This window comes from Gopherus flavomarginatus, chromosome 1 (genome assembly GCF_025201925.1).
Source record: "Gopherus flavomarginatus isolate rGopFla2 chromosome 1, rGopFla2.mat.asm, whole genome shotgun sequence".
Classification (NCBI taxonomy): Eukaryota; Metazoa; Chordata; order Testudines; family Testudinidae; genus Gopherus; species Gopherus flavomarginatus.
The window spans coordinates 91,340,392-91,366,381 of record NC_066617.1 but is presented as its reverse complement, the minus strand read 5'-3'; the positions used below and the strand labels follow the sequence as shown (position 1 = coordinate 91,366,381).

General features: G+C 43.2%; 1 protein-coding gene across 7 annotated transcripts in view; it reads left to right on the top strand.

Moving 5' to 3' along the window:
• The window catches only part of BLTP3B (bridge-like lipid transfer protein family member 3B), a 78,372-nt gene that overhangs the window by 17,994 nt on the left and 34,388 nt on the right, over positions 1-25,990 (top strand). For 6 of the 7 annotated variants that reach the window (XR_007771411.1, XM_050934191.1, XM_050934200.1 and 3 more), the window contains 3 exons: positions 11,221-11,383; positions 12,771-12,809; positions 17,082-17,173. Coding sequence is in view for 6 of the 7 variants with exons in the window: in XM_050934191.1 (XP_050790148.1) it covers positions 11,221-11,383; positions 12,771-12,809; positions 17,082-17,173 (294 nt within the window). In the remaining variant the exon portion in view is untranslated. Of the gene's footprint in view, positions 1-9,307; positions 9,932-11,220; positions 11,384-12,770; positions 12,810-17,081; positions 17,174-25,990 lie in introns of those variants that run through there. The other variant, XM_050934210.1, reaches the window with a different exon arrangement.

Sequence of the window (25,990 nt, the reverse complement as noted above, 5' to 3'; positions counted from 1 at the left end):
CCCCTATTGGCATCAGCTTTTGGCACGCCAAGCACAATTTGAATCCCGGTGCCTTGGACATGGGCCCGCACTGCACCGGGGTGGAGGAAAGGGGCTTATCCCCGATCCCCCCTTTAAACTATATACACTAACTATAAAGACAACAACTACTACTAACTATAACTACAAGAATTCGAACTATACACACAGTAACAGCAAAGAACTACGAGTAGCTAGGGATGTGGAGATCAGCAAAGCCGCGCTCCACAGTTCCAATGACCATCACAGGTGGTAAGAAGGAACTGAAGGGCCGTTGGGTCAGCAGGAGTATATATCCAGTGCCTTAACGGCGCCACTCCAAAGGGCGCCCAACCGACCCACTGAGTGTTGCTAGGGGAAAAATCTTCCGATGAGCGTGCCCGTGGCTTGCGCACACCTAATTGGAATAGATATGAGTAAGCACTTGAAGAAGAAGTAATGTTGTGAACACTTAGGATTTTACTGTGGGTCTCATAATTTATGTTGGGGTTCTTTTAAAGCCCCTGCTCTTAGTCTTCTGGTTACATGAGAATCTTGGCTTTCATTTGAAAAAAAAAAAAAAAAAAAAAAAAAAAAAAGGTTCCTGGTCTCCATAGCTATGGAGAAAAGCCTGAAAGTGGGAACCATCAAGCAGTGGCTCTTATCCTTTCCAGACTATTGCACCTCTTTCTGAAGTCTGGTTTGTCTTGCATACCCGAAGTTTCACCTCACTTAAAAACTGCTTGCTTACAAAATCACCCCAGCACAATATTACTGAAAAATTGCTTTTTGTCTCATTTTTACCATATAATTATAAAATAAATCAATTGGAATATAAATATTATACTTCTATTTTAGCATATAGTGTATAGACAATAACTTGTTTATGTGAAATTTTAGTTTGCACTGATTTTGCTCATGCTTTTTATGTAGCTTGTTGTAAAACTAAACAAATATTTAGATGAGTTGATGTACCTCGTGGAAGAACCAACATAGTTTTTCAAATACAAACCATTCTACAAATATTACATGGAGAAGTGGGATTTGTTGTAATGGGGGAATTGATATTTGCACTGAAGCCAAAAGATGTGGGAGGGAAGTCAGAATATATTAAGCATGGGGACAGGACTCCTTATGCTAGGAGGTAAATTTGAGGGCAGTTTGGATTAGTTAGGTCTCCAGAACGTAAGGTTGAAGCAGCAATCTACACAGAGGCCTGGTGTGTGATAATTGAAATGGAAGTGATTATTTGAAAGGGGTCAGTTTCTTTGAATGTAGAAGCAAAGGATGAAACTGTGTTCCCATTGACATCAGTGTTTTGCAATTGACTTCAGTGGGGACAGGCTTCATCCAGTGTGTGCAAAATTGAAGCACAAGTTATTTTAAAGGAAAATCATGGAGGTGTAACCCACTGGCTAGCATATGTTACGTATCCACCTGAGCACCTGATTCAGAGCGGATATGTCTCTCTGTACCCTGTTCCCAGAGAATGTGTCTCTGTTACAGCTCATGGCTACAGAACTTGGCCCTTAGAATTTTCAACATCTTGAGTTAGCTTTCAGTTCTAGAGGTTCCCTGTTCAGTCCTTGGCAGTTGGCCAAGACGGTGGCCATCTCAAAGGCATTTACCCTTATTGACATTCATATAATAAATCTATATTGCATGACAATATGTGATACATTTATTAATAAATTGGCCTCCAAAGACCTGCCAACATTTGAACTTTATCAACCCCTGTTCCTCAGGGGAATGGAATTTTCTTTCCATTGTCTGTAGACTTTCCCAACTGTACATGAACATAACGAGAACCAGGAAGTCTTACTATACCCAAAGCACATAAGTGTGCCATGGTGTATCAAGTACCCTGACACACATGTCCATTGCTGCCACTCTTCCTGACCAGTTTTCTGTAGAGTGGATTTTTTAAATGTAAATTGGATTTTTCAATTAAATTAAATTTTTCCTTTTTTTAAATTTTTTTTCCTATTTAAAATTAAATTTGAAATTGACAACCAATGGTAAGGCCTAAACTAAGTGTACTTACGCTTGGCAGAATTTAATTTTTTATTTTTTTCTAATTTAAACAACTTCATTTTGAAGTCCCCCCCCCCCCAGCTATGAAGGATACATTTGGGATTAGGGTCAGGGCAGTGCTGACAGCAGGGCTGAAGGAGGCTCCTTATGCAACTGAGATGCCCAGGACACTGGGGCATAAAACTCAGGGGTTTCCATTATATACAAGGTTTTACAGTTTGGTGCAATTGTTCTCAGCACCCCGACTCTACAAATTGTTCCACCTCCTCCTCTCCGAAGTTTCAGTGCACAGGGAAGGGAAGAAGGAAAAGGTGTGGCACATCTTTGATTTGATATGGGCCCTTAAGATTTGTTTAGACAGCACTGAACATTTTGTGTAGAGTGGACTTGTCATTTGTTCTATCTGAGGGATTTAAAAAAGGGTATGCCTTGGTCTATCTGGCCAAATGCATCAGATCATATATTCAGCAGGTCTTCAGAGTAGATGAGACTCAGATGCCCAGATGTGATCCAGACTCACTCCACTTGGGCAGTCTCCTTATTCAATCTGGAAGGTGAAGTTTAAATTGATGAATTATGCAAAGCACCTGCCATTCTCTCCAGACATCCACTAACCACCAGAATCCACAACTCTACATCTAAACATCAATTTTGATGGGTTGGTTGAGGGCTTACGTTACCACCCCCATTCTTACCTGCTGCAGCAGACTGCTTGTCTCCTTTGCTTTGGCGACTATCTTGCTCTTTTTCGTCAAAACTGGGAACGCATAATTACGGACAAGTGAGTGTTGGAGCTCATTCTACAGGATATTCTATCCATTTTACCTCCCTTTCCACCTGTCCCTGTCCCTCTTCGGGAGCATCTCACAAGCACAAACAACTCTCTACTGAAGCTGGGTTCTATAGAACCTGTTCCCACACAGCACGGAGTGGATTCTACTCCAAGTATTTCATGGTACTGAAAAAGAACAGCAGTTGGAGGCCCATTCTAGATCTGAGATCACTGAACAAATTTGTAAAGTTCAGCAATTCAAATTGGTAACTCACGTAGCAATAATTCCATCTCTGGACCCAGGAGACTGGTTCTGGGCCCTAGATCTATAGCAGTGGCGGGCAACCTGTGGGCTGTATGTGGCCCATCAGGGTAATCTGAATGCTAGCCACGAGACATTTCATTGATGTTGACTGTCTGCAGGCACGGCTCTCTGCAGCTCTCGGAGGCTGCAGTTTGCCATTCCCAGCCAATGGGAGCTGCGGCAAGCAGCGGCCAGCACATCCCTGCGGCTTACCACTGATCTATAGGATGCTTGCTTCGATATTGTGATCCACCCAACCTGCAGAAGGTTACTATTCATTCTGGGTCAGGATCACTTTCAATACAAGGCGCTCCCATTTGATCTATCATCCATTCCCAGAGCATACTCAAAGGTCCTTTCTGTGGTAGTGGCACATCTTTGCAAACAAGGAATGAATTATGCTCTTCCCATACTTAGCCAATTGTCTGCTTAAAGCATACTCTTTCGGTGACAGTTTGATGGGCACACAAAAGGCCATGGACCTATTCCTCTGACTGGGACTACAATTAAATGTCCGCATTAACTCCAAAGCATTCCTCCCCTCAGACAGGTTCAACACTGTGGTAAATTTGACCTGGACTGTCAAGATCAGCCCTCACACAACGGCCAGAAACTGTCTCCAGCTACTGGGACACATGACTGTGAGCACCTTTGTAATAAATCACATGAGACTTCACATGCGCTGCAGAGTGGCTCAGAACAGTCTACTTATCAAGCAAACCCAGCTTAAATAAACTTCTCTCAATGCCCTTGATAGTCAAAAAGTCCCTCAACTGGTGAAAAGACCCTCACAGTGATCGTTCAGGGGTTCCTTTTGCTCAACCCTCCCCTAACATTGGTATTAACATTGGGTGCATTCTTATTGGCGTGGGGAGCCCAACTGAGCATCCACGCTATTCAATGCAGGTGATCTCCACTCGAGTCCACTCTACATATCAATTTGCTGGAACTCGGAGCAGTCAGAAACGATTGCACGCGTTTCCTCCGACTGACCAGGGGCAAGCGTATAAAGAACATGATGGGTAACCTCTCATCTATATATTATATTAACCACCAGAGAGGAGAGAGAGCACCTTCCTTCTGTGCCGAAGCAGTGAAATTCTGGAATTGGTGCATTCATCAGCACATCAACATCTCAGCAGTTTTACCTTCTGGGTATACAAAACACCATGGCAGATACTCTCTGCAAACACTTCTCCCACGATCATGAATGGGAAATAGATCCCTCCATTCTCCACCACAGATTTCTATGCTGGAGCGTCCCAAAGAGATGTATTTGCCACAGTCAAAACCAAGAAATGCTCCCAGTTCTGCTCCAGGGCCAGTTAGGGTCACCACTCTCATGGAGATAACTTTATCCTGCAATGCAACAGAGGCCTCTTGTATGCATTTACACCAATTCCTCTAATACTCAAGGTCCTGATCAAGATAGAGGGAGAAAAAGCCAGGGCTATACTTGTAGTTCCCACGTGGTCAAGACAAACATCGTTCTCCTACCATACTTAGCTGGCTATTTGCCAGTCACTCTCCAGCCTGTTCCTCATCTCCTCTTTTACGGTGCTGGCCAGGTCCATCATCTCAGTCTCCAGGTTTTCCAGCTCAAGACATGGCTGGTCAATGGTTCGAGGGGTTAGAAATGAGGATGTAAAGATGGTGCTTTTACATAGCAGGAAACATACTACTTGTGATACACATACATATCAAAAAGTGGAAGAGAATCAAATTCTGGAGTGACTCGAGGCACATTCCTCCAACATCCTTTCCGTTGTCATTTGTGCTAGATTACATCCTAGAACTAAAAAGGTCAGGATTATTTCTGAACTCCATAAAGGTGCACCTTGTAGCTGTCATGACCTTCCATCATAAAATAGAGGGTGATTCTGTTTTTGCTCATCCCACAACAAGAACTTTTCTCAAAGGTCTAGGTAACCTTTTTTCAAAATCAGCTGCCCCGGATTGGCAGAGGATCACAACTTTATCCTCAGGTATATTACAAGACCTCCCTTTGAACTCATGGCCACCTGCTCCCTTCTACACTGCATTTCTAGCAGCTATTACTTCTTCTAAAAGAGTGGAAGAGATAAGGGCTCTAATGGTGTACCTCCCTTTCACAGTCTTTTAAAAGACAAGGTCACACTGTGACCGCCCCCCATATTCCTAACAAAAATATCTTTGGACTTCCTCATAAACCAATTAATCCACCTCCCAGTTATCTTTCCAAAGTCATGAGACAAAAGAAATGCAACATTTCACACACTTGATGTCAGTAGAGCATTAGCCTTTTATTTAGATAGGGCTAAGCCCTTCAGGAAATCTCCCAGACAATTTCTCTCCATTGCAGACAGATCTAAGGGATCCTCAGTCTCCAGAGAGACTCTAGATGGATATTGAGCTGCATTTCTTACCACTATTGGTCTCTCAGGGATATTAGAGGAATTTTCAACCTTCTTCTAGAATATGAACTCACTCCACGAGATTCCTTGTCACTTACAGAGCCTTACATAGCCTTTCTCCAAAATGTTCCAGTCACAGAAATATGTAGAACCACAACCTGGACATTTGCTCTTACATTTGCTGAACATTATGCAGTTACTCACAATTGAGAATCCAATACCATCTTTGTCTGTCTTATCCTCAATTCTTAACTTGACTCTGAAGCTCCACCCCTTCATTAGGGGTACTGCTTCACAATCGTCTAATGTGGAGCATCTATAGGGACACTACTCGAAAAAGAGAAGGTTACTCGCTCTGTGCATTAACTGTGGTTCTTCGAGGTGTGTTCCCCGTGGGTGCTCCACTACTCACCCTCCCCTCTGCTTCCAAGTTCATTCCAGTGAACTTTATGGCAGAAAAGAAACTGCGGGTGGTTTGCCCGTTTCATGCCCTGCATGAGGGTTATATAGCATTGTAATGGGGACAGTGCATGTGCAAGGCGAACGGACACTGCTACCTAAAATCTCTGTGCTGAGGCACAGGGGATACAAGCATGCCTAGAGTGGATCACCCATAGGGACACATCTCAAAGAACCACAGTTACTGCACAGGGTGAGTAAGCTTCTCTTCATAACCTTGAAAATAATTATGGTCACCTTTTACAGTAGCTCCAGATTTTGTTTCTTAATGATAGTTATTAAGTAACTAAGAAATAAAATTATAATTGAACCAGAAGCAATTTGTCTAGGTTTATCTACATTTTTAAAAAAATGAAGTTGCTCGGTAATCAAAAACTTGACATTTTCAGAAAAGAAATCTCTTTAAACAATCTTTAAGGAATGAACAATCTCTCTTTAAAAAAAGAAAAAACAAAACTCATCTCTCTAACTAAATGGGTTTCAGTTGGAGCACTGGGGACGTCCCAGAACACTAGAAAAAACTAATGTGCCAATTTTTAAAAAGTATAAATGGGACGACGTGCGTAATTAGAGGCCTGTCAGCCTGATATATATCCCAGGCAAGATAATGGAGTGGCTAATATGGGACTCAGTTAATAAAGAATTAAAGGAAGCTAACGTAATTAATGCAAATCAACATGGGTTTATAGAAAATGAATACTGTCAAACTAATTTGAGATTTTTTTGGGGTTGAGATTACAGGTTTAGTTGATAAAGGTATTTAACATTGATATAATATACAGAGACATCTGTAAGGTATTTGACTTGGTAACGCGAGACATTTTGATTAAAAAATTAGAATTATATAAAATGAACATAACACACATTAAATGGAATAAAACCTAGCTCACTGATAGGTCTCAAAATGTAATTGCAAATCTGGAATCATCATCAAGGTGTGTTTCCAGTGGGGTCCCACAGGGATTGGTTCTCGGTCCTGCGCTATTTAACACTTTTATCAATGACCTGGAAGACAACATAAAGTCTGAAAATTACACACAAATGGGGAAGTTTAAAATAACAGAGCACAAGTCACTGCTACAAAGCAGTCTGGATTGCTTGATAAACTGGGCACAAGGAAAGTGTGTTTCTATATGGCTAAATGTAAAAGTATATATCTAGGAACAAAGGATGTAGGCCATATTTGTGGGATGGAGAACCCTCACAAGAAGCAGTGACTATGAAAAAGATTTGAGGGTTATGGTGGATAATCAGCTGAACATGAACTCCCAGTGTGATGCTCTGGCCAAAGGAGCGAATATGATCCTGGGATGCATAAACAAGGGACTCTTGAGTAGAAATACAGAGGTTATCTTATCTCTGCATTTGGCACTGGTGTGACTGCTTCCGGAATACTATGTTCAATTCTAGTGTCCACAATTCAAGAAAGAGGTTGATGAACTGGGGGCGGGGTTCAGAGAAGAGCCATGAGAATGATTAAATGATAGAAAATATGCCTAATAGTATATTCAAGGAGCTTGATCTGTTTAGCTTTACAAAGAGAAGGTTCAGGAGTAACTTGATTACGGTCTGTAAGTCTGTACTTGTGGAACAAATATTCAACAATGAGCTCTTCAATCTAGCAGAGAAAGGTGTAACTTGATCCAATGGCCGGAAGTTGAAGCTAGACCAATTCAGACTGGAAATAAGGTATACATCTTTAACAGTGGGAGTAAGTAACCACTGAATAATATAGCAAATATCGTGCTGGATTCTCCATTGCTGACAATGTTTAAATCAAGATTGGCTGTTTTTCTAAAAGATGTACTCTAGCAATTATTTTGTGGAAATTCTATAGAAGGTCAGACTAGATTATCACAATGGTCCCCTCTGGCCTTGGAATCAGTGAATCTAAAACGGTTTCTTGCATTCTTCTTAGTCTTGAAAATAAAAAGTTGTGCTTAAACTGGTAGGCAGTGGTGGAATTCTATGTGGTTATGATGTCTGGTTTGAGTGACATGACTGGTTCATGGCCCTATGCTGTTTAACACTTTTATCAATGTCCTGGAAGACAACTTAAAATCATCAGTAATAAAGTTTGCAAATTACACAAAAATGGGGGTGTGGAAAATAACAGAGAGGACAAGGATTCCTCAAGGAATCAAATATGAAGCACTTAAGAGGAGAGGAAAGTAATCAGGAACAGTCAGCATGGATTCACCAAAGGCAAGTCATGCCTGACTAACCTAATTGCCTTCTATGAGGAGATAACTGGCTCTGTGGATGAGGGGAAAGCAGTGGACGTGTTATTTCTTGACTTTAGTAAAGCTTTTGATACGATCTCCCACACTGTTCTTGCTGGCAAGTTAAAGAAGTATGGGCTGGATGAATGGACTATAATGTGGATAGAAAGCTGGCTAGATCATCAGGCTCAATGGGTAGCGATCAATGTCTCCATGTCTAGTTGGCAGCCGGTATCAAGCGGAGTGCCCCAAGGGTCGGTCCTGGGGCTGGCTTTGTTCAGTATCTTCATTAATGATCTAGAGGACGGTGTGGACAGCACTCTCAGCAAGTTTGCAGATGACACTAAACTGGGAGGAGTGGTAGATACACTGGAGGGTAGGGATAGGATACAGAGGGACCTAGACAAATCAGAGGATTGGTCCAAAAGAAATCTGATGAGGTTCTGCAAGGACAAGTGCAGAGTCCTGCACTTAGGACGGAAGAATCCCATGCACTGCTACAGACTAGGGACCGAATGGCTAGGCAACAGTTCTGCAGAAAAGGACCTAGGGGTTACAGTGGATGAGAAGCTGGATATGAGTCAACAGTGTGCGCTTGTTGCCAAGAAGGCTAACGGCTGTATAAGGCTGTATAAGTAGGGGCATTGCCAGCAGATTGAGGGACGTGATCATTCCCCTCTATTCGGCATTGGTGAGGCCTCATCTGGAATACTGTCTCCAGTTTTGGGCCCCACACTACAAGAAGGATGTGGAAAAATTGGAAAGAGTCCAGTGGAGCGCAACAAAAATAATTAGAGGGCTGGAGCACATGACCTATGAGGAGAGGCTGAGGGAACTTGGATTGTTTAGTCTGCAAAAGAGAAGAATGAGGAGATATTTGATAGCTGCTTTCAACTACCTGAAAGAGGGTTCCAAAGAGGATGGCTCTAGACTGTTCTCAGAAGTAGCGGATGACAGAACAAGGAGTAATGGTCTCAAGTTGGAGTGGGGAAGGTTTAGATTGGATATTAGGAAAAAACTTTTTCACAAGGAGGGTGGTGAAGCACTGGAATGGGTTACTTAGGGAGGTGCTGGAATCTCCTTCCTTAGAGGTTTTTAAGGTCAGACTTGACAAAGCCCTGGCTGGGATGATTTAGTTGGGAATTGGTCCTGCTTTGAGCAGGGGGTTGGACTAGATGACCTCCCAAGGTCCCTTCCAGCGCTGATATTCTATGATATCTCATGTCCTTAATAGGACACTTAAACTGTTGTATGTGTGTTGGACATTTTGTTTTTTGTTAAGCAGGGTAGTGTGCTTATAAATTTTGATGCTTCCAGAACATGATGTAACAATCAAACTGGGAAAGTGACTGCCAGATATTTTCAGCAGTAATTGGAGATGGGTGGGAAAAAAGCATGAAAAATAAAAACAAAAGCTTAGCTTAACTAGAAACCTGACAGTTTTCTTAGGAACCAGGCTCTCTCAGTTCAGAGAAAACATATGAGTTGTAACTGGCATGGACATGGCAGCAAAGTGGTGATTCCTATAATGTTTTCCCCATCCTTCTGGCAAAGACCGACAAGTGGCAATCTGCTACTGAAAGGACCCAAAACACAGTGGACGTGGTGATGTACTATCTGAAGCTGTAAAATGAGAGTCCGGGTTGTGAACTGAAAACAAACTTCGATGGCAGAAAGTTAGGTACTCAGGCCCTGATCCAGCAAAGCGGATAAAACGTGCTACGTGTGATATAAGAACTTAGATAGATAGGTAAGTTTCGCCAAGCACCCCTCGGCTTTGCTATATATCACTAGGCTGTGCTCTGATTGGCACAATCACATGGACTGTTTTATGCTGATTTAAGTAAATTATTGTGCCTTTTAATAAAATAGTAATATGTACAGTATGTGTGTCATCTTTTGAGATTCTCAGTTTTAAAAATATATAGAAGACTTTGCAGTGTAGTTTGTTACCGAAATATCGGGTCTGCCTAGCTGAGAGCCAATTAACAGCCTGACAGGGATAAGGAAAAAATGCTTTATTCTGCAGAAAAAGGAGAGCCTGTACCTTGGTACAAAAGACTCTGTCTTACACAAATTTCACAAACCTTTTATACACATTCAGACAAAGACCCTTGCGTGTTAATACTTGATTGGTAAGTGTAAAATCTCATGTTCCCTTTATCTGGGTAGTACTGACTGGTTTGGAGCAGGATCTTCCTGCTTTGAGGCAGAGGAAAAGAGATAGTGAAAAAGTTCAGGCTATTGTGTCCATGAGCAGTACTCAACCCCCCCCACCTACTGACCGCTTGTAATCTATTAAGGGGGTCAGCCAGCTTTCACAAGTTGGATTATGATACTTCAAAGTATACTCTGACAAAAAAGCACTTACGGTAGGATTTATAATCCTCTCTTTTAATTGCTACATTGTAAATACACTAGAATCCTATGCAACAAAACAGTTTCTACCATATGTTTTTAATAAATTCTGAAATTAAACCATAATGAATATTTTAAGTATAATTTATACAAGATTTTTGTCAAACTTAAAGTGCGAATAAAGTTAGAAAAGTGACTTCAGAGTAAAAAGGTTTTATTTTTACAAAAATCTGCCACCTGAGTTTATTCATAGTCATATCTATTTATTTAAGGAAAAAATACATTTTCACTAGTTTTTCTCCTGTTAGTTCTACAGCACCAAAACAGTTCAAAGGAGAATGAGCTGGATTCTGTTCTGGCTCATACAACGTCAAAAGAATTGTTAGCTAAATTCTAAGTACAAAATCTTTATTCCTGATGACAGACAAACCAGAAAGAACACATCTTAATTGTTGAATCCATTTGTTTACTTGTAAATGAGCAGATTTGATAACGGAAGTCCTTGAGGGACAAATAACAGTGAAACCCCTGGGCCATTTTTGCCATGTCAGTTTTAAGGTCAAACTGTACTTTGAAATCTGTTCTTTTCAGATTATTTCTGTGCTGATTATGAGCTATGACATGGATAACTAATTGCTTTATGTGACATTAACTTAAGCTTTAATGTATATTCTCTTTTAGGTTCACCAAAAACCTGTCACCTGACAAAATCAATCTGAGCACATTAAAAGGGGAAGGTCAGCTGACCAATTTAGAGTTGGATGAAGAGGTGCTTCAGAACATGCTGGATCTTCCAACATGGCTTGCTATAAACAAGGTTTTTTGCAATAAAGCAGCTATTAGGGTGAGCATTTTATTATGTTGAAACAGTAATTAAGAAAGACTCTCACTTTTTGTCTCTTCTGCCTTCTTAAAACTTATTTTCAAGAAGTCTGAAAATTGCTAATTCTGAATTTCATAATGTTAAAAATTTGTTGTAGGTGTTTAACAGGTTCATAAAAAGAAGATGGAGGCATTAGATAGTAGAAAATTTTCTTAATTGTTATCACTTGTACGATTATGACCGAAGCAATGAAAATGAACAGTGATTTAATTTATTTTTTCTTTATCCAAGTGGAATTTTCCTCATATGCACTTTGAAACGGAGCAAGGGATTTTATATTTTTGCAGAGAAAGCTACTCGAGTTTCCTTTGGCTATGACATACCATCTGCTTTAATTATTCTTTGTTCTTTTGTGTGTTACAGTAGAACCTCAGTTACGAACACTTCAGGAATGGATGTTGTTCATAATTCTGAAATGTTTGTATCTCTAAACAAAATGTTATGGTTGTTCTTTCAAAGTTTACAACTGAACATTGACTTAATACAGCTTAGAATCTTTGCTATGCAGAAGAAAAATGCTCCTTTTAACCATCTTAATTTAAATGAAACAAGCACAACCAGTTTGTCAAATTTTTTTTAAACTTTTCCTTTATATTTTAGTAGTTTATTTTTAACACAGTGCTTTGCAGTATAGTATTTGCTTTTTATTGCATACTTCTGGTTTCCAATAAGGTGAGTGATTGACCAGTCAGTTTGTAACTCTTGTATTTGTAACTCTGATTTCTACTGTACTTTTTCTGCCACTTTCTTTCATATGGTATCACTCCCCCCCTCCCCTTTCCCATCCCTCAGAGGCAGTATATTATGGTGACATACTCTGGCTGAAAACTGGACATAAATCTCTGGAGCCAGTGGACAGTGCTCCTTCAGTCTCTCTTGCTAGGAAGTAATGTGATACACAACCCTACTACTGTCCTCTTTCCCAGACCATGCTAGAATGGGAATTGAGAAAGCAAGCTATCATGATTTATATCATAACATAGCAAATATGGGTTTTTGTTTTGTTTTTAAGGAAGGAATGTGAAAAATAGTTGGACTTTTCTTACATCTGGCAACACAGAATTAAAGAGACAGATTAATTTTTTTGGTCCTTTTTCCTTTCTGCCACCAGTAGCTCCTAAGCTACCTTTCCCTGTGGCCACATGACTTTGTGTGTTATATGATGTATATTTCTCACATAAAATAATTTATTATTTGTACTAGCTTCAAAAGATCACATGCAAGTTCAGCAGGTCAATGTAAATTTTATTTTTATATCTAGAAAATAAAAATGACAGATATCTTGATTACTATGCATTTTCTTCGATGTTTGTTTTGATTTGCTTTAGCATAATGTTTTCTCTTTCAGATACCGTGGACAAAATTGAAAACTCATCCAATCAGTCTGGTAAGTTCTGAAATCAACCCAAAAAGTAGATATATAAGATTCCAGGAATGACATTCTGTATGTCACTCTGAAGCCTAAAATGTCTGAGTCATTGTGAAGTGATGGAAACAGCTACAATCATAGTTGAGAACTTCTTTTGTTCTGCACAGCACCAGGTTGAATCATCACTGGGTTTTGTGGTCTTTTACTGTCCAGTTTTTAAGTTCTCAGCCGCACACCTCTCCCAGCATAACACAAATCATATACAAATAAACACAGCCACCTACAGAACAACACAACCAGCATGCATAGTAACCTCAGACATCACTCTGAAGACTAGAATGTCTGTTGAGTCAGTGTGAAGTGGTGGAAACAGCTACAAACATGGTTAAGAACTGCTTTTGTTTAGAATATCACCAATCATAATTTATCACTGGAATTTGTGGTCGGTTACAATCCAGTTTCTAAGTTTTCAGCCATTTTCAGCTTTTTTTACACATGACTTTGCAAATAATACCTGTCATGCAGTATATGTACCCCACGCGGGCTCAGCAGTCAAAGGGTTAATAGTGGTACTGTCGGACAGTGCTAATTGGTAGCCTCACAGCAGTTGGGAGAATAAAAGGTCTGGGAAGCAGAAGGGCACGGGGGTCACGGGAAGAGTGAGCAGGCTGGAGAAAGGAACTCCTGTCAGCAAACTGCTAAAGAGCTGCCCAGAAACAGCACTTGAACAAGGCACGAACAGACCAGCAGTTGAAGAGCCTGCAGAGGCCCAGGGGAAGGTAGGAAGGAGCTCAGGCCACTGTCAGAGTCTGTGAACCCTGGTCCTGCTTTTCCAGCTTGAGGGCCTTGAGCTGGAACCCAGTGGAGTGGCTGGGTTCTCCTACCAACCCCCTGATGGACCCGAGATCAGAGAGGATTTTCCAGATTCTGGGGTAGCCAGAATAGACTGACAGACCCACTGAGCTGAATGAGCTGGGGCTATGCCCTGGTTGGCCTAGAGGGGCACTGTTACACTAACATACTGACTCTCAATACCTTTTTGATAGCACAGGCTTTCAGATAGTAGTTGTAAATATGTTCCTTTTTAAAAAATGTTTTATAGTTTCCCTGAGGTTATTTAGAAATAATTTAAACCTTAGCTGGTGTGTACAGTGTGTCCTTTGTTTTGTCATCTCCATCTGCTTGTAATCATTCTGGCGACTGTATCCCTGTCCTATAAAAGACGAGGGTCTCTAGATTGTTGCTTGATTCCTATTAGAAAAACTGTTTTTTCTATCATTTCTAATTATTTCAGCTTTACCTGAAATATGGATTTTTGTCTTTTAGTCTCATTGCAAGTTCCTGCCGTCTTCTTGTCTGACGTTATTCTCTCAGACCCTTTCCGCACTATGACTGTAACCTAGCCCTGGGACCCAGTGACAGCATGGTTGTCCCCTGACCCAGTTGCAACACAGTGAAAACATATCCAAGGCTTTAGCCTGGTTTTTAATTGTAGGCAGAACCCAACAAAATTAGGAGATACATAGAACTGGATTGCTGCAATTTGTCAGTTCATCATCTCTTTTCTTACAAGCCTCTCAGGAGAGGTTAGAGAAGCCAGAACTAGACTAGCTGACAGTCACTGGTTGTCATTATTCAGTTTCCATTTGAGTCTATTAATAGAGGTACTTATTCATTATTTGTATAAGTTGCCTGCAAACAGATTTAGTGAATGGGAATTGGTAGGAAAAGTTAATAATTCAATGATAGAATGTACCAGGAACTCACTGGTGGTTCTAGAAAGCAATGTATTCACCAGGATGGGACACTTCAGGCTATTAGCCGAATTCTGCCCTCAATTACATCACCACAACCGCATTATCGTTGGTGCATGTGTGTAATTGAAGGCGACTGTCACTTGGCAAGGCTCCTCTCTTGCCTTCTCCGCTCAGAAACTGCATAGACTCCTGTGGTTGTGCCTTCACCATGTCCTTTTATTTTAAGTTCCCTCCGTTCTTTTCACAATGATCCCCGTGCAACAGTCTATTTACAGTGTTAACCTAGCTTTTAGCCCTTTCTCCAGGGCCTAAGGGAAGCAGAGGTATCCCTATTTTGAGCCTCTCTGTGGCTAGGCTTGGCTAGCTCTGTTCCTCTTTCTCCCCTCTTGCACTTCCTCCTTGTGCCTCTTCTTGTCAGCCAGCCAGCCTGATTGACTGATTACCCCTTCAGCTTTTTCCAGGGGAACTAATTCATATCTAATAATCAGAGTGCAGGCTCACCTGTTTGCACTCTATCACAGCAAGGTTGAGATTAAGTAGCCTTCATTTAGTTGGCATACTCTGTATACATGATTTAGGTAGCTCGAGTAGTTAGTGGTGCGCTTGCCAGAACTCAGTTGTCTTTTGTTAAAAACAAAGGCTTTCAGGAAATCAATCTTTTAATATGGTAGCAAATGTTTTAAGTGCCTTTGCTCACGATTAAATTTCCCTTTCTATTTGTACTTTTTAAGCAAAATAATTTCAAGGAGGACTCTTGCACAGACTCTATGTAGCAGTTTTCTGTTCTAAAATAAAAATGATTACCGGCCCTTTTAGTGGAGAACGGGGAGGAGGCATCAGGCGTCTATTTGAGAAAGCCCATAGTCAAGCTCTATTGATTATTTGCATTACAGTAGCCCAATCAAGTTGGGGCCCCATTGTGCTGTGTACTGTACAGGCATATAGTAAAATGCAGTTCCTGTTTCAAAGGTCTTGTTACCTTATTTTAAGAAAAGGCCTAAGAGATTAGTGAAACAAACAGAAAGGGCAGGGAGGCTGAGTTAGATAATTATGTTTTTACTTTTTTCATAAAATGATTGTGTGCGCATTAGGAGTTTCTTTTGTTTTTGTAGGGTTTGTTGTTCATTGAGCTAGGTGAGCAATTAGCTGTAGTTTCAGCTCACCATATCAGCTAGCAGCACACTGTAGGCATCATAGTAAATGAGTCTTAAGGTGGAATCAGGTAATAAGCTTATGAATTTTTGGGCAGGAGGGAAGGCATTCCATGTATAATGGGCAGCATGGAAGAAAAGTGCAAAGGTGTTTATGGGAGAAGTGGACAAGTGGGAGATAGAAGCTGATGTAAGTATGAAGGCAATGGCTGATTGAGATAATGGAGCCATTCGGTACAACAATGCAAAATTGTGAAGGAACCTGAAGTTAAGGGCAAGATGTTTGTATTTGTGGTGGAAATGGCGAGCAAGTGGAGAGACTTATAATGAGTGTGCTGATGTCAGAACGATGGGCCAAGAAGATAATCTTAGCAGGAAAGTTTTGAATGGATTTAAGAGGAGGCAAAGTTACAGTAGCCTAGGTCAGAGGGAAAGAGGTTGCAGGAACCGAGTTTTAAAAATAGAGATTCTCCTTAGCTGTTGTTATAAATTTAAACCATGACCATTTTTAATATCGGGGGCAAAGAGGCTGCTTCTGCATTTAGATGGTCTTTTCCTGGGAATAACACGTTGTGATTTGTGGGGATTTTTTTTTTTTATCATTTGTTAAATTATTTGGCAAGGTGCAATTGTGCTATTTTATTATATCCTTCAATATCAATGGGATTTGAGTGCCTCACTCCTTTACTCTCCTTTTTGAGAAGTCCAGCCTCAATAATGAAAAATAATGGCAAAGATGACTGTTAATCTTAAATATTGTATTCTCAAAAACTACCCATTATAGCAAATTTATTGACAATTCACCTCTGTCAATTTTCTTGTAGATACAAAATGTTTTAAAGATATCAACAAAATGTCTAGCGGGCACTGATACATTTCAAGAATAGACCAGTTTCAAACACTTTCCAATAAAAATGTCTGAAAAGAAAAACACTATAGAGAAAATTCAAAGGGCATGAAAGCTAATATTATGTGAACCTTCACACTGAAAGACTGACTGTGTAGAGAAAATCAAATGTCTTCCTCATTTTATACTCATTCAGAGTTCAGCCTTTGAGAAATATACTACAGTGTGATGAATAGACTGTTTCCCTGACTAGAAGTCAAGAAGTATACAAAGTTTTTATATATGACTGCAAAAGTCTAGGAGAGTTGCAAAAAATGATATCTGATATAAACACTGTATAAACAAAAGTCCAAAAATGTAAATGGTTATGTATTCTATTAAAGATTTTCTAGTAAAATGCTATGGCCAGAGAATATTTATGAAAGATTTTTACTTAATGTTCTTACTACTTTTTAATTTGAGGTATCTAAGTTATCTATTAATCTACTGCAGTAAATTGAAATTTGTACCAAATTTCTTTGTGTTTTTTTTCAAGTCCCTGGATAAAGTAGTAATGGAAATGAGTACTTGTGAAGAACCACGTGCCCCAAATGGACCATCACCTATAGCAACTGCATCAGGACAGAGGTCAGTTGCAGTTTTTAAATATTGACATGCACTTGATACAAAACATTTAAAATTATTGGATCTGTTCTCGTGAACCAGTCCAGGTTGGAGGATATATGTGCATCCGAAAGCAGGTTAGATCCATTCGTCTAAAGGTGAAGTATAATAACCTTTAAAAATTTAGGGTCAGGGCCTGCTTGCTTGGCACCCCTAAAATCAGGCCACTTATTTAGGTGATTTAATGTAGATTTAGATGTATAACGTTAGGCACCCAAGCTTGATCATTTATCCTAAATATATATTGCATGTTCTAGTTCATAGGATTGTTTAATCTGTGTAATGCATGTTAGGATGGAGGAATAAATCTCAAGCACCACAAGAACAACATACTTTTGGATAGGCCCAAGGCAAAATCGCTTCAATTATTTGGAAAACAGATATGCTACTTTCAAAATATTAACTTTTGTCTAATAGATAACATTAAAGACCAGATCATCAGCTGGTGTGAAAGTTCATAGTTCTGTTTTCTTCAATGACTACATCTGTCAAATCTGTCCTAAGAGATTTGATGCATAATCCAGTCTGACTAAAATATCAGATAATTGGTGGGACAGGGAGCCCCAAACTTGTGGTCTCATAATTTCTAAATCTGCCTGAAAGAGGAGATTGTAGTAGAGCTCATGGAAGTGTTCCTTGAGTCTTCATGTTAATATGGCACCATTAGAAGGTAAAATAGAGAGTAATGTTGTAGTTACTAAGCTGCCTAGGCAGTTTTATACTGAGTAGAAAATGTCTTGACTACACAAGGGGGTAGTTTAGGGTCTAATCTGAAAATGTTCTGACTGCTGAACATAATTTGAAAAGGGTCAACAGGGTGAAAGTGTTAGAAAATCAATTAAGAGCTAGAACTAGTTAAATCCTGGGAGTACATTCAGATAAAGAAAAATTGAATAACAGTCTGTGAACTCAGCCTAATTGATTTTGACATTGAAGATTCAATCCATGCAAAAAAGAAGGAATGACTAGTAATGGGTGTGAAGGGCAGGAACTTAATTGGGACTCTTCAACATCTGTGGCAAAATTGTTGCAACTACCAGGAAAAGAGACCTATGTTTTAAGAGCAACAGAATAGATTTTAAGGCCAGAAGTAACCATTAACAGCATTAGATTTTAAGGCCAAAAGGAACTATTATGATTATGATGGGTTCCCCCCAGGGTGCCACCTGGAACTATGGTACTGCTGAGCCTGAGCCTTCTGACCCACCAGCCTGGGCTCCCTTTCACACTGTGCTGCTGTGACAAGCTGCAGATCCGCTCTCGGTCCTACGCTTCCATCAGCATTCCCACAGGCAGGGACATACCCAGCTGCAGTTACATGCAGGCTTCCTGACCAGCCACTGCATGAACCAACAACAGAGAGGTTACAGCCAGGATAACCACCAGCTTCCCAGGCATGCACTCCCTTCTGGAGTATAAAGCCAAAATTATGCCATCTTGCTCTGCACAGAGAACTGTACAGCATAAGCTCACAGAGTTCATCCCTCCCTCAGTGTGGAGAGGAAATGCAGCAGCCCCTTGAGCTAAGATTCCCAAGCACTTCACTCCAAACTTACTGGTTTAGGTTAAAGCATAAAATAAGTTTATTAATTACTTAAGATACATTTTAAGTGATAGCAAACAGATCAAAGCAGATTACCTAGTAAATAAACAAAAATACAAACTAAGCTTCAGATACTAGAAATAGAGGATATGAATTAGCAAATTCTCACCTTGGCTGACGATACAAGCAGGCTGGCAGATTCTCAAGGTGCAAGCTACTCTTGCTTCGCAGCTTGGAATCCCCAGCTTTTTCATACACCGGCTAGAAATCCCTTTAGCCTGGGTCCAGCACTTCCCCCAGTTCAGTCTTTTTACTTAGGAGCTTCTCTGAGGTGTTCTGTTGTGGACGAATGAAGAACAATGGATGATGCCACTCTCTGCCTTATATAGGTTTAGCGTATGGCGGGAACCGTTTGTTCCAAACTCAGTTTGTGGAAAAACACTGACATCCCAAGATGAAGTCCACAGTCATGGTGCCTGGTCACATGCCCTGGCATAACTTGCTGAGTCATAACAGCCATCACTTATAGGTTGTCTGGGAGGTTTTCAGGAAGGTTAAGTTTTTCGAGGAGCCATTGTCTTTGCTGTTGGCCCATCAGCACTGTCTGGCTTCTTCTTTGTTGTACCAGAAAGGCTAGTTGTGATGTCACCCAGAGTAAGCATGTTTTGAAATACAGTTATATAGTCAGTATTCCTAATTTTAGATACAAAAATTATGCATGCATTCAAATAGGATAATCAAATTCAGCAAATCATAACTTTTCCAATGACATCTCACGTGACCTGTCTTGTACAAAATGCATCATAATTATGCCATAATAATATCAATGTGAAGAATATGGGGTGCAGTGTCACAATGATGATCTACTCTGACTTACTATATCCCACAAGTCATAAAATGTTGTCATAATTAGGAAGAATCTGGGAAAGATAAAATAGTCCTTCATATATGAAAATGTGGAAGCCATAGTTTTGTGTCTTAGCAACTTCATGTGATGCCAAAAAGGGAAACATCTCTGTTTTGGGACATACTATCTGCTTCCCATTTGCTCAGTAAATAGAATATCATTATCAGGAATGAGGGTCTGTAGCAGAGTCAGTCTGTGGGCAACCTGAAGTAGGCTATCTAACTGGCTACACTACCTGATGGGTTGGAAAAGTCAGCAGACCGGCTCTGAAGCCCAACAGCAGCAGCAGCAGTTCAGCAGCTGCTCAAAGCATTCGCCCATGGCTGAGAGAGTTCCTGCTCTTGCCTTGTTCATAGTCCTGCTCCTGCCTTGGACCCCATTCCAGGTAACCCGGTACTGATCTTCAGCTCCAATCCTGACCTCTAACTTCAGCTCTGACTGCTTCTGATCCTGAGCTCCTGACTCCAGCTCTGACCCTGGACTCTGATGCCTGTGGTAACCACTAGGCCCAATGCCTGTGTCAGGGTTCCTTCCCCACTCCTAACTCTGGGGTTCATATATGGGGACCTGCATGAAAGACCCCCTAAGCTTATTTTTACCAGCTTAGGTTAAAACTTTCCCAAGGCACAAATTCCTTCCTTGGCTTAGTATCGCTACCACCACCAAGTGATTTAACTAAACATTCAGGGAGGGCCACTTGGAGCCCAGATATCCCCCCAAACCGCTACACCTCCTTTCCTGGGGAGGCTTGAGAATAATATCCTCACCGATTGGTACAGGTGAACACAGACCCAAACCCATGGATCTTAAGAACGATGAAAAATCAATCGGGTTCTTAAAAGAAGAATTTTAATTAAAGAAAAGGTAAAAGAATCACCTCTGTAAAATCAGGATAGTAAGTACTTTACAGAATAACAGAAGACTCAAACACAGAGGATTTCCCCTTTAGGCAAAACTTTAAAGTTACAAAAACAGGGATAAACCTCCATCTTAGCACAGGGAAAATTCACAAGCTAAAACAAAAGGTAATCTAATGCACTTCTTTTCTGCTATTACTTACTATTTCTGCAAGACTAGATGCTTAGTTCAGATATAGCTAGGGAGATGTATTTTCCCCTGCCCTGTTTCCCAGCTGGCTCCAAGAGAGACAGTCAAAAAACCTTCCCCCACAGATTTGAAAGTATCTTCTCCCCTTATTGGTCCTTTTCGTCAGGTGTCACCCAGGTTATCTGAGCTTCTTAACTCTTTACAGGTAAAAGAGGAATGAACCTTTACAACAGGCCTGCACAACATACGGCCTGCTGCGGGATTCAACAGGCTCTGAGCTGCCCGCAGCGGCAGGGAGCTCAGACCTCTTTAAATCCCAGCCGCGGCCGGGATTCAAAAGATTCTGGGCTTCTGCAGCGGCGTGGAGCCCAGAGCCATTTAAATCCCAGCCGCGGCCAGGATTCAAAAGGCTCTGGGCTGCCCACAGTGGCGGGGAGCCCAGAGCTCTTTAAATCCCAGCCGCAGCCGGGATTCAAAAGGCTCTGGGCTGCCCGCAGTGGCGGGGAGCTCAGACCTCCTTAAATCACAGCCGCAGCCGGGATTCAAAGGGCTCTGGGCTGCCTGCAGCCACAGAGAGCCCAGAGCCCTTTAAATCTCAGCCACCAGGGCCGACATTAGGCCAATTCATCCAATTCCCCGGAATCAGCCCACCCCTAAGAGGGCCACATGCCCATGCCCCAGTGCGGTGTACTGGCAGAAGCCAGTGCGCTGTAGTGGGGTGGCCCAGCTTCCCCAGGGGGAAATTTAAAAGGCCTGTGGCTCCCAGGCCCTTTAAATTGCCACCAGAGCACTGCTGCTGGAGCCCTGGGGTAGGGCTGTGGGGCTCTGGGGGCTATTTAAAAAGTCTGGGGTTCCCGTTGCTTCTACTGCCCCGGCCCTTTAAATAGCCACCGGAGCCCCACCACTTCCCCAGGGTTCCTGTGGCTACTTAAAGGGCTGGGGCGGTAAAAGAAGGGGAGCCACGGGCCCTTTAAATACCCCCAGAGCCCTGGGGTAGCGGCGGGCTCTGGGGGCTATTTAAAGGTCCGTGGCTCCAGCTGCCTCTGCCACCCCGGTCCTTAAATAGCCGCTGAAGCCACACCGCTTCCCCAGGGCTCCCTTGGCTATTTAAAGGGCTGGGGCGGTAGAAGAAGGGGAGCCACGGGCCCTTTAAATACCCCCAGAGCCCTGGGGTAGCGGCGGGCTCTGGGGGCTATTTAAAGGGCCAGGGCTCCAGCTGCCTCTGCCACCCTGGTCCTTAAATAGCTGCTGAAGCCACAGCGTTTCCCCAGGGCTCCCTCGGCTATTTAAAGGGCTGGGGAGGTAGAAGCAGGGGAGCCGTGGGCTCTTTAAATAGCCCTCCAGAGCCCTGGGGTAGCGGGAGGGGGTCTCCAGATGCCTTTGCTGCCCTGGTCCTTTAAATAGCCCCCGGAGCCCTATCACTTCCCCAGGGCTCCTGCAGCTATTTACAGGGCTGGGGCAGTGGAAGCAGGGGAACCCCAGGCCCTTTAAATAGCTCCTGAGCCATGGGCTGCTACTGCTATCCTGGTCGGGGAGGCAGGAGGAGGGGGCACTCACCATACAGGATGGGCTGTACCCCCTGTACCTGCACCGTTGCCTGCAGCTAACCCCTGCCACACCTCCTGCCCTGCCTGCACCAACCCCTGTCTCCAGCCAGCCCTGCACCCGCTTCCCTGTCTCCAGCCAACCCCTGCCGCACCCCCCTGCCTGAAGCCAGCTAGTCCTGCACTCCTTTGTCTCCAGCCCTGCCAACCCATGCCGCACCCCCCCCTGTGGCCCTGCCTGAAGCCTGCCAGCCCATCCCACACGCCGTCTCCAGCCTGCCCCACACCCCTTGCCCAGCCTGCAGCCAGACCCTACCTCCAGCCACCTCCCCCACACCTCCAGCCAGCCCTGCGTCCACTGGTGCCCTGTAGTTCCCAAGGAAGTAACCCTGCACACCTGCTTCAATGAGGTGGGCAGGGAGCAGCTGGGACCCACACGTGCACCCTAGCACACCCTCAGGGAGCGGCGGAGCTCATTTCTAGTTCAGACACATCTTTTTTAAAAAGAACTTTAGGTAGGGTTAACATACATCTGTACTTTCCCGAACATGTCAGGCTTTTTGGATCTTAAATCGCCATCCAGGAGGAAAATACGGACGTATGGTAACCCTATTGGTAGAAAAAATACATACTGTGGCAGAACTTTTTATAGGGAACCGGTTGCTAAGAAATGAAAGGCTATTTTTTTTACATTTTTTTTCTTTCAGTCATCCCTTCCGGAGCCCTGCTGAAAATGTTCGAATTGGGCCCCGCACTTCCTAAAGCCGGCCCTGCCAGCTGCGGACGGGATTCAAAGGCTCAGCTCCCCACAGCCGTGGGGAGCCCAGAGCCCTTTAAATCTCAGCCGTGGCCGGGATTCAAAGGGCTCTGAGCTGCCCGCAGAGATTCTCGACCGTGGCTGAGATTTAAAGGGCTCAGGGCTCCCTGCCGCCACGGGCAGCCCAGAGCCCTTTGAATCCCGGTGGCGGCTCCAGCGGATGCGCTGGGGCTGGGATTTAAAGGGCTTGGGCTCCCCTCAGCAGCAGGAGCTCTGGACCCTTTAAATCCCTGCCCCAGCCCCACAAAGCTCCGGGTTCCCGCAGCCCCGGGCCCTTTAATTTGACCCTGAGGGCTCCCAGCCAGCTCTTCAGCTGAGAGCACCTGGTTGATTTAAAATCAAGTATCACCTCCCCACCCCCAACCTTCCTTTTGGGCCCACAGCTGTTTTGGTGGGGCGGCACTGGGAAAGGAGGGTTTGTTTCTGCAAGGCTGGGCAGTGCTGGGGCGGAGTGTTTCCACTGGGCCGGGGCCGGGGGGTTTCGGCCCTCAGCTGTTTTCTTTGGAGTAATGTGGCTCTTGCCGCTTTACGAGTTGTGCAGGCCTGCTTTACAGAGTAAAGAGGGATTTTATGCTACCCTTAGCTGTATGCTTATGACAGCCTGCTCTAAGCACTGGGCATGACCACTCGTGTCCTGGTTACTGACAGTTTGAGCAGCCTCAGCACAGACAATAAGAGAACTAGAGCTTATACCAGGGATGGTCAAACTCTTTGGCCTGAGGACCACATCTGCGTATGGAAATTGTATGACAGGCCACAATGCTCACAAAATTGGGGTTTGGGGTGTGGGAGGAGGTGAGGGCTCCGTCTAGGGGTGCGGGCTCTGTGGTGAATCCATAAATGAGAAGTTCAGTGTGCAGGAGGGGGCTCTGGGCTGGGACCAGTGGGTTTGGAGGGGGATCAGGGCTGGGGTTGGGGCTTGGGAGGGGATTGGTGCAGGCTTTGGGTGGCGCTTACCTCAAGCAGCTCCTAGAAGCAGCGGCAGTCCCCTTCCACGGAGGTGCAGCAAGGCAGCTTTGCACGCTGCCCTGTCCTCAAGCATCGCCCCTGCAGCTCCCATTGGCTGTGGTTCTCGGCCAGTGGGAGTTGCGGGGGCAGGGCAGTGTGCCGAGCCCCTTGGCTGCCCCTATGTGTAGGAGCCAGAGCGGGGACATGCCGCTGCTTCCGGGAGCTGCATGGAGTGGGGCAAGCCCCCAACCCTGCTCCCCAACTGGAGCGCCAGAGCGGAGCAAGCCTTGGACCTTGCTCCCTGGCGGGATCTCAAGGGCCAGATTAAAATGTGTGAAGGGATGGATGCAGCCCTCAGGCCACAGTTTGGCCACCCCTGGCTTATACAGTGTGTGTGGATTCTTCAAAGGTCAATATCTCTATGGTGGACATACTGGGAGCCCTATAGACATTGCAGGCCCAAGTTGCTGCCCTACAAGCATAGAATGCAGACCTGCAAACTCAAGCTATGGAGCCTTCAGCTCTTACCCCTGCTCCCTACAAGGCCGAAGTCCCCCTGCCTGACAAGTTTAAGGGTGATTGCAACAGTTTTTTTGGGTTCCTAATTCAGTGTCAGCTCCTATTTCTGCTATGCCCGGAGTCCTACACCACTGACCATAACTGAGTGAGGTTATCAGCTTTCTTACAAGGGAGGCCCTGCTTGGGCATCTCCACTCCTGGAAAAATAAAGTCCGCTTCAGGGACAATTTGAGGCTTCGTTCAAGCTATGGCAGTGGTTTTTGATGACCCAAGTGGCAGGTTCCACATGTCTCACTGGCTGGGAACCATGGGCAAGGGGAGCTGCGGGGCGGTGCCTGTGGGCAGAGGCAGCAGGCAGAGCCGCCTAGCTGCGGCTCCGCTTAGGAGCAGCAGGGACATGTTGCTGCTTGAGGGGAGCTGCCTGAAGTGAGCACTGTCCGGATCCGGCACCCGAGCCCCCTCCCAGAACCCATTCCCCCTCCTATGCCCCAACCCCTAGCCCTGAACCCCCTCCTACACCCAACTCCATCCTTCTTAGTTAACCAGAATGTTTTACTTACCAGCACCCCCATTCCCGCAGCATGCTGGATGATAAAGCTTTTACTGTATACGCAGGTATAATTGTGGTCCCAGTCATTTAATTGGATCTGCTTATGTCAACTCCTTTAGGGTATGGCTACACTGCACCTTGGAATGGGCATCCCAGCTTGGGTTGACCGACTTGTTTGAACATAACTCACCTTAGGGTGCTAACACTAATCGGTGGACCGGGCTTGGGAGGCTCACTCCCAGAAGCATTAGACATATCCTTAGAAAGCCGGCTCACCTTGACAGAGGATTTGCCTGCATCAATCTGGTTGCAGGGCTGGGACCTACATTAATAACCCTTATAGGTTCTATTTACTATTTAAAGCACTGTAAAAGAATAAAAAGCTGCAAACTACTTTCATTGTCTAAGCTGACTGAAAGCTTTTGTATTTAAAAGGAAAAATAGTGAAAAGTAAATTGGATTTTTAAAAATTCTTTAATTTTTAGTAATGCAAGGCACTATTTGTAACACAACTAAGAAAATTTCCTTTAAAAACAAGTTTTAACCATAGTGTGCCTTTAATCCTGAAATTCATCTGCTTGAGTATATGCACTTACATATATATATATTTAAGCAGTATTTGTCTATATTATGCCTTCCCATCCTCACCTCACTCAAAAAAGCATAATATATAAAAGTAATTATAGCTTTTTTGTACAGATAAATATTAGCAAGGCTAATATACTCTTGTGGTGGAATAATGTTAAATTCATTTGACATTAATTTTTCCTAAAATATACATAAATAGATGCTAGATTGCTGGATAATCTGAAGGCTACTGTAATATTTAAAATGGAAACTTGCATGTGTTATACTTGATTGAAGTTCAACTGCATGAAAAACTGTTCAGTCGTTTATTTTAGATTA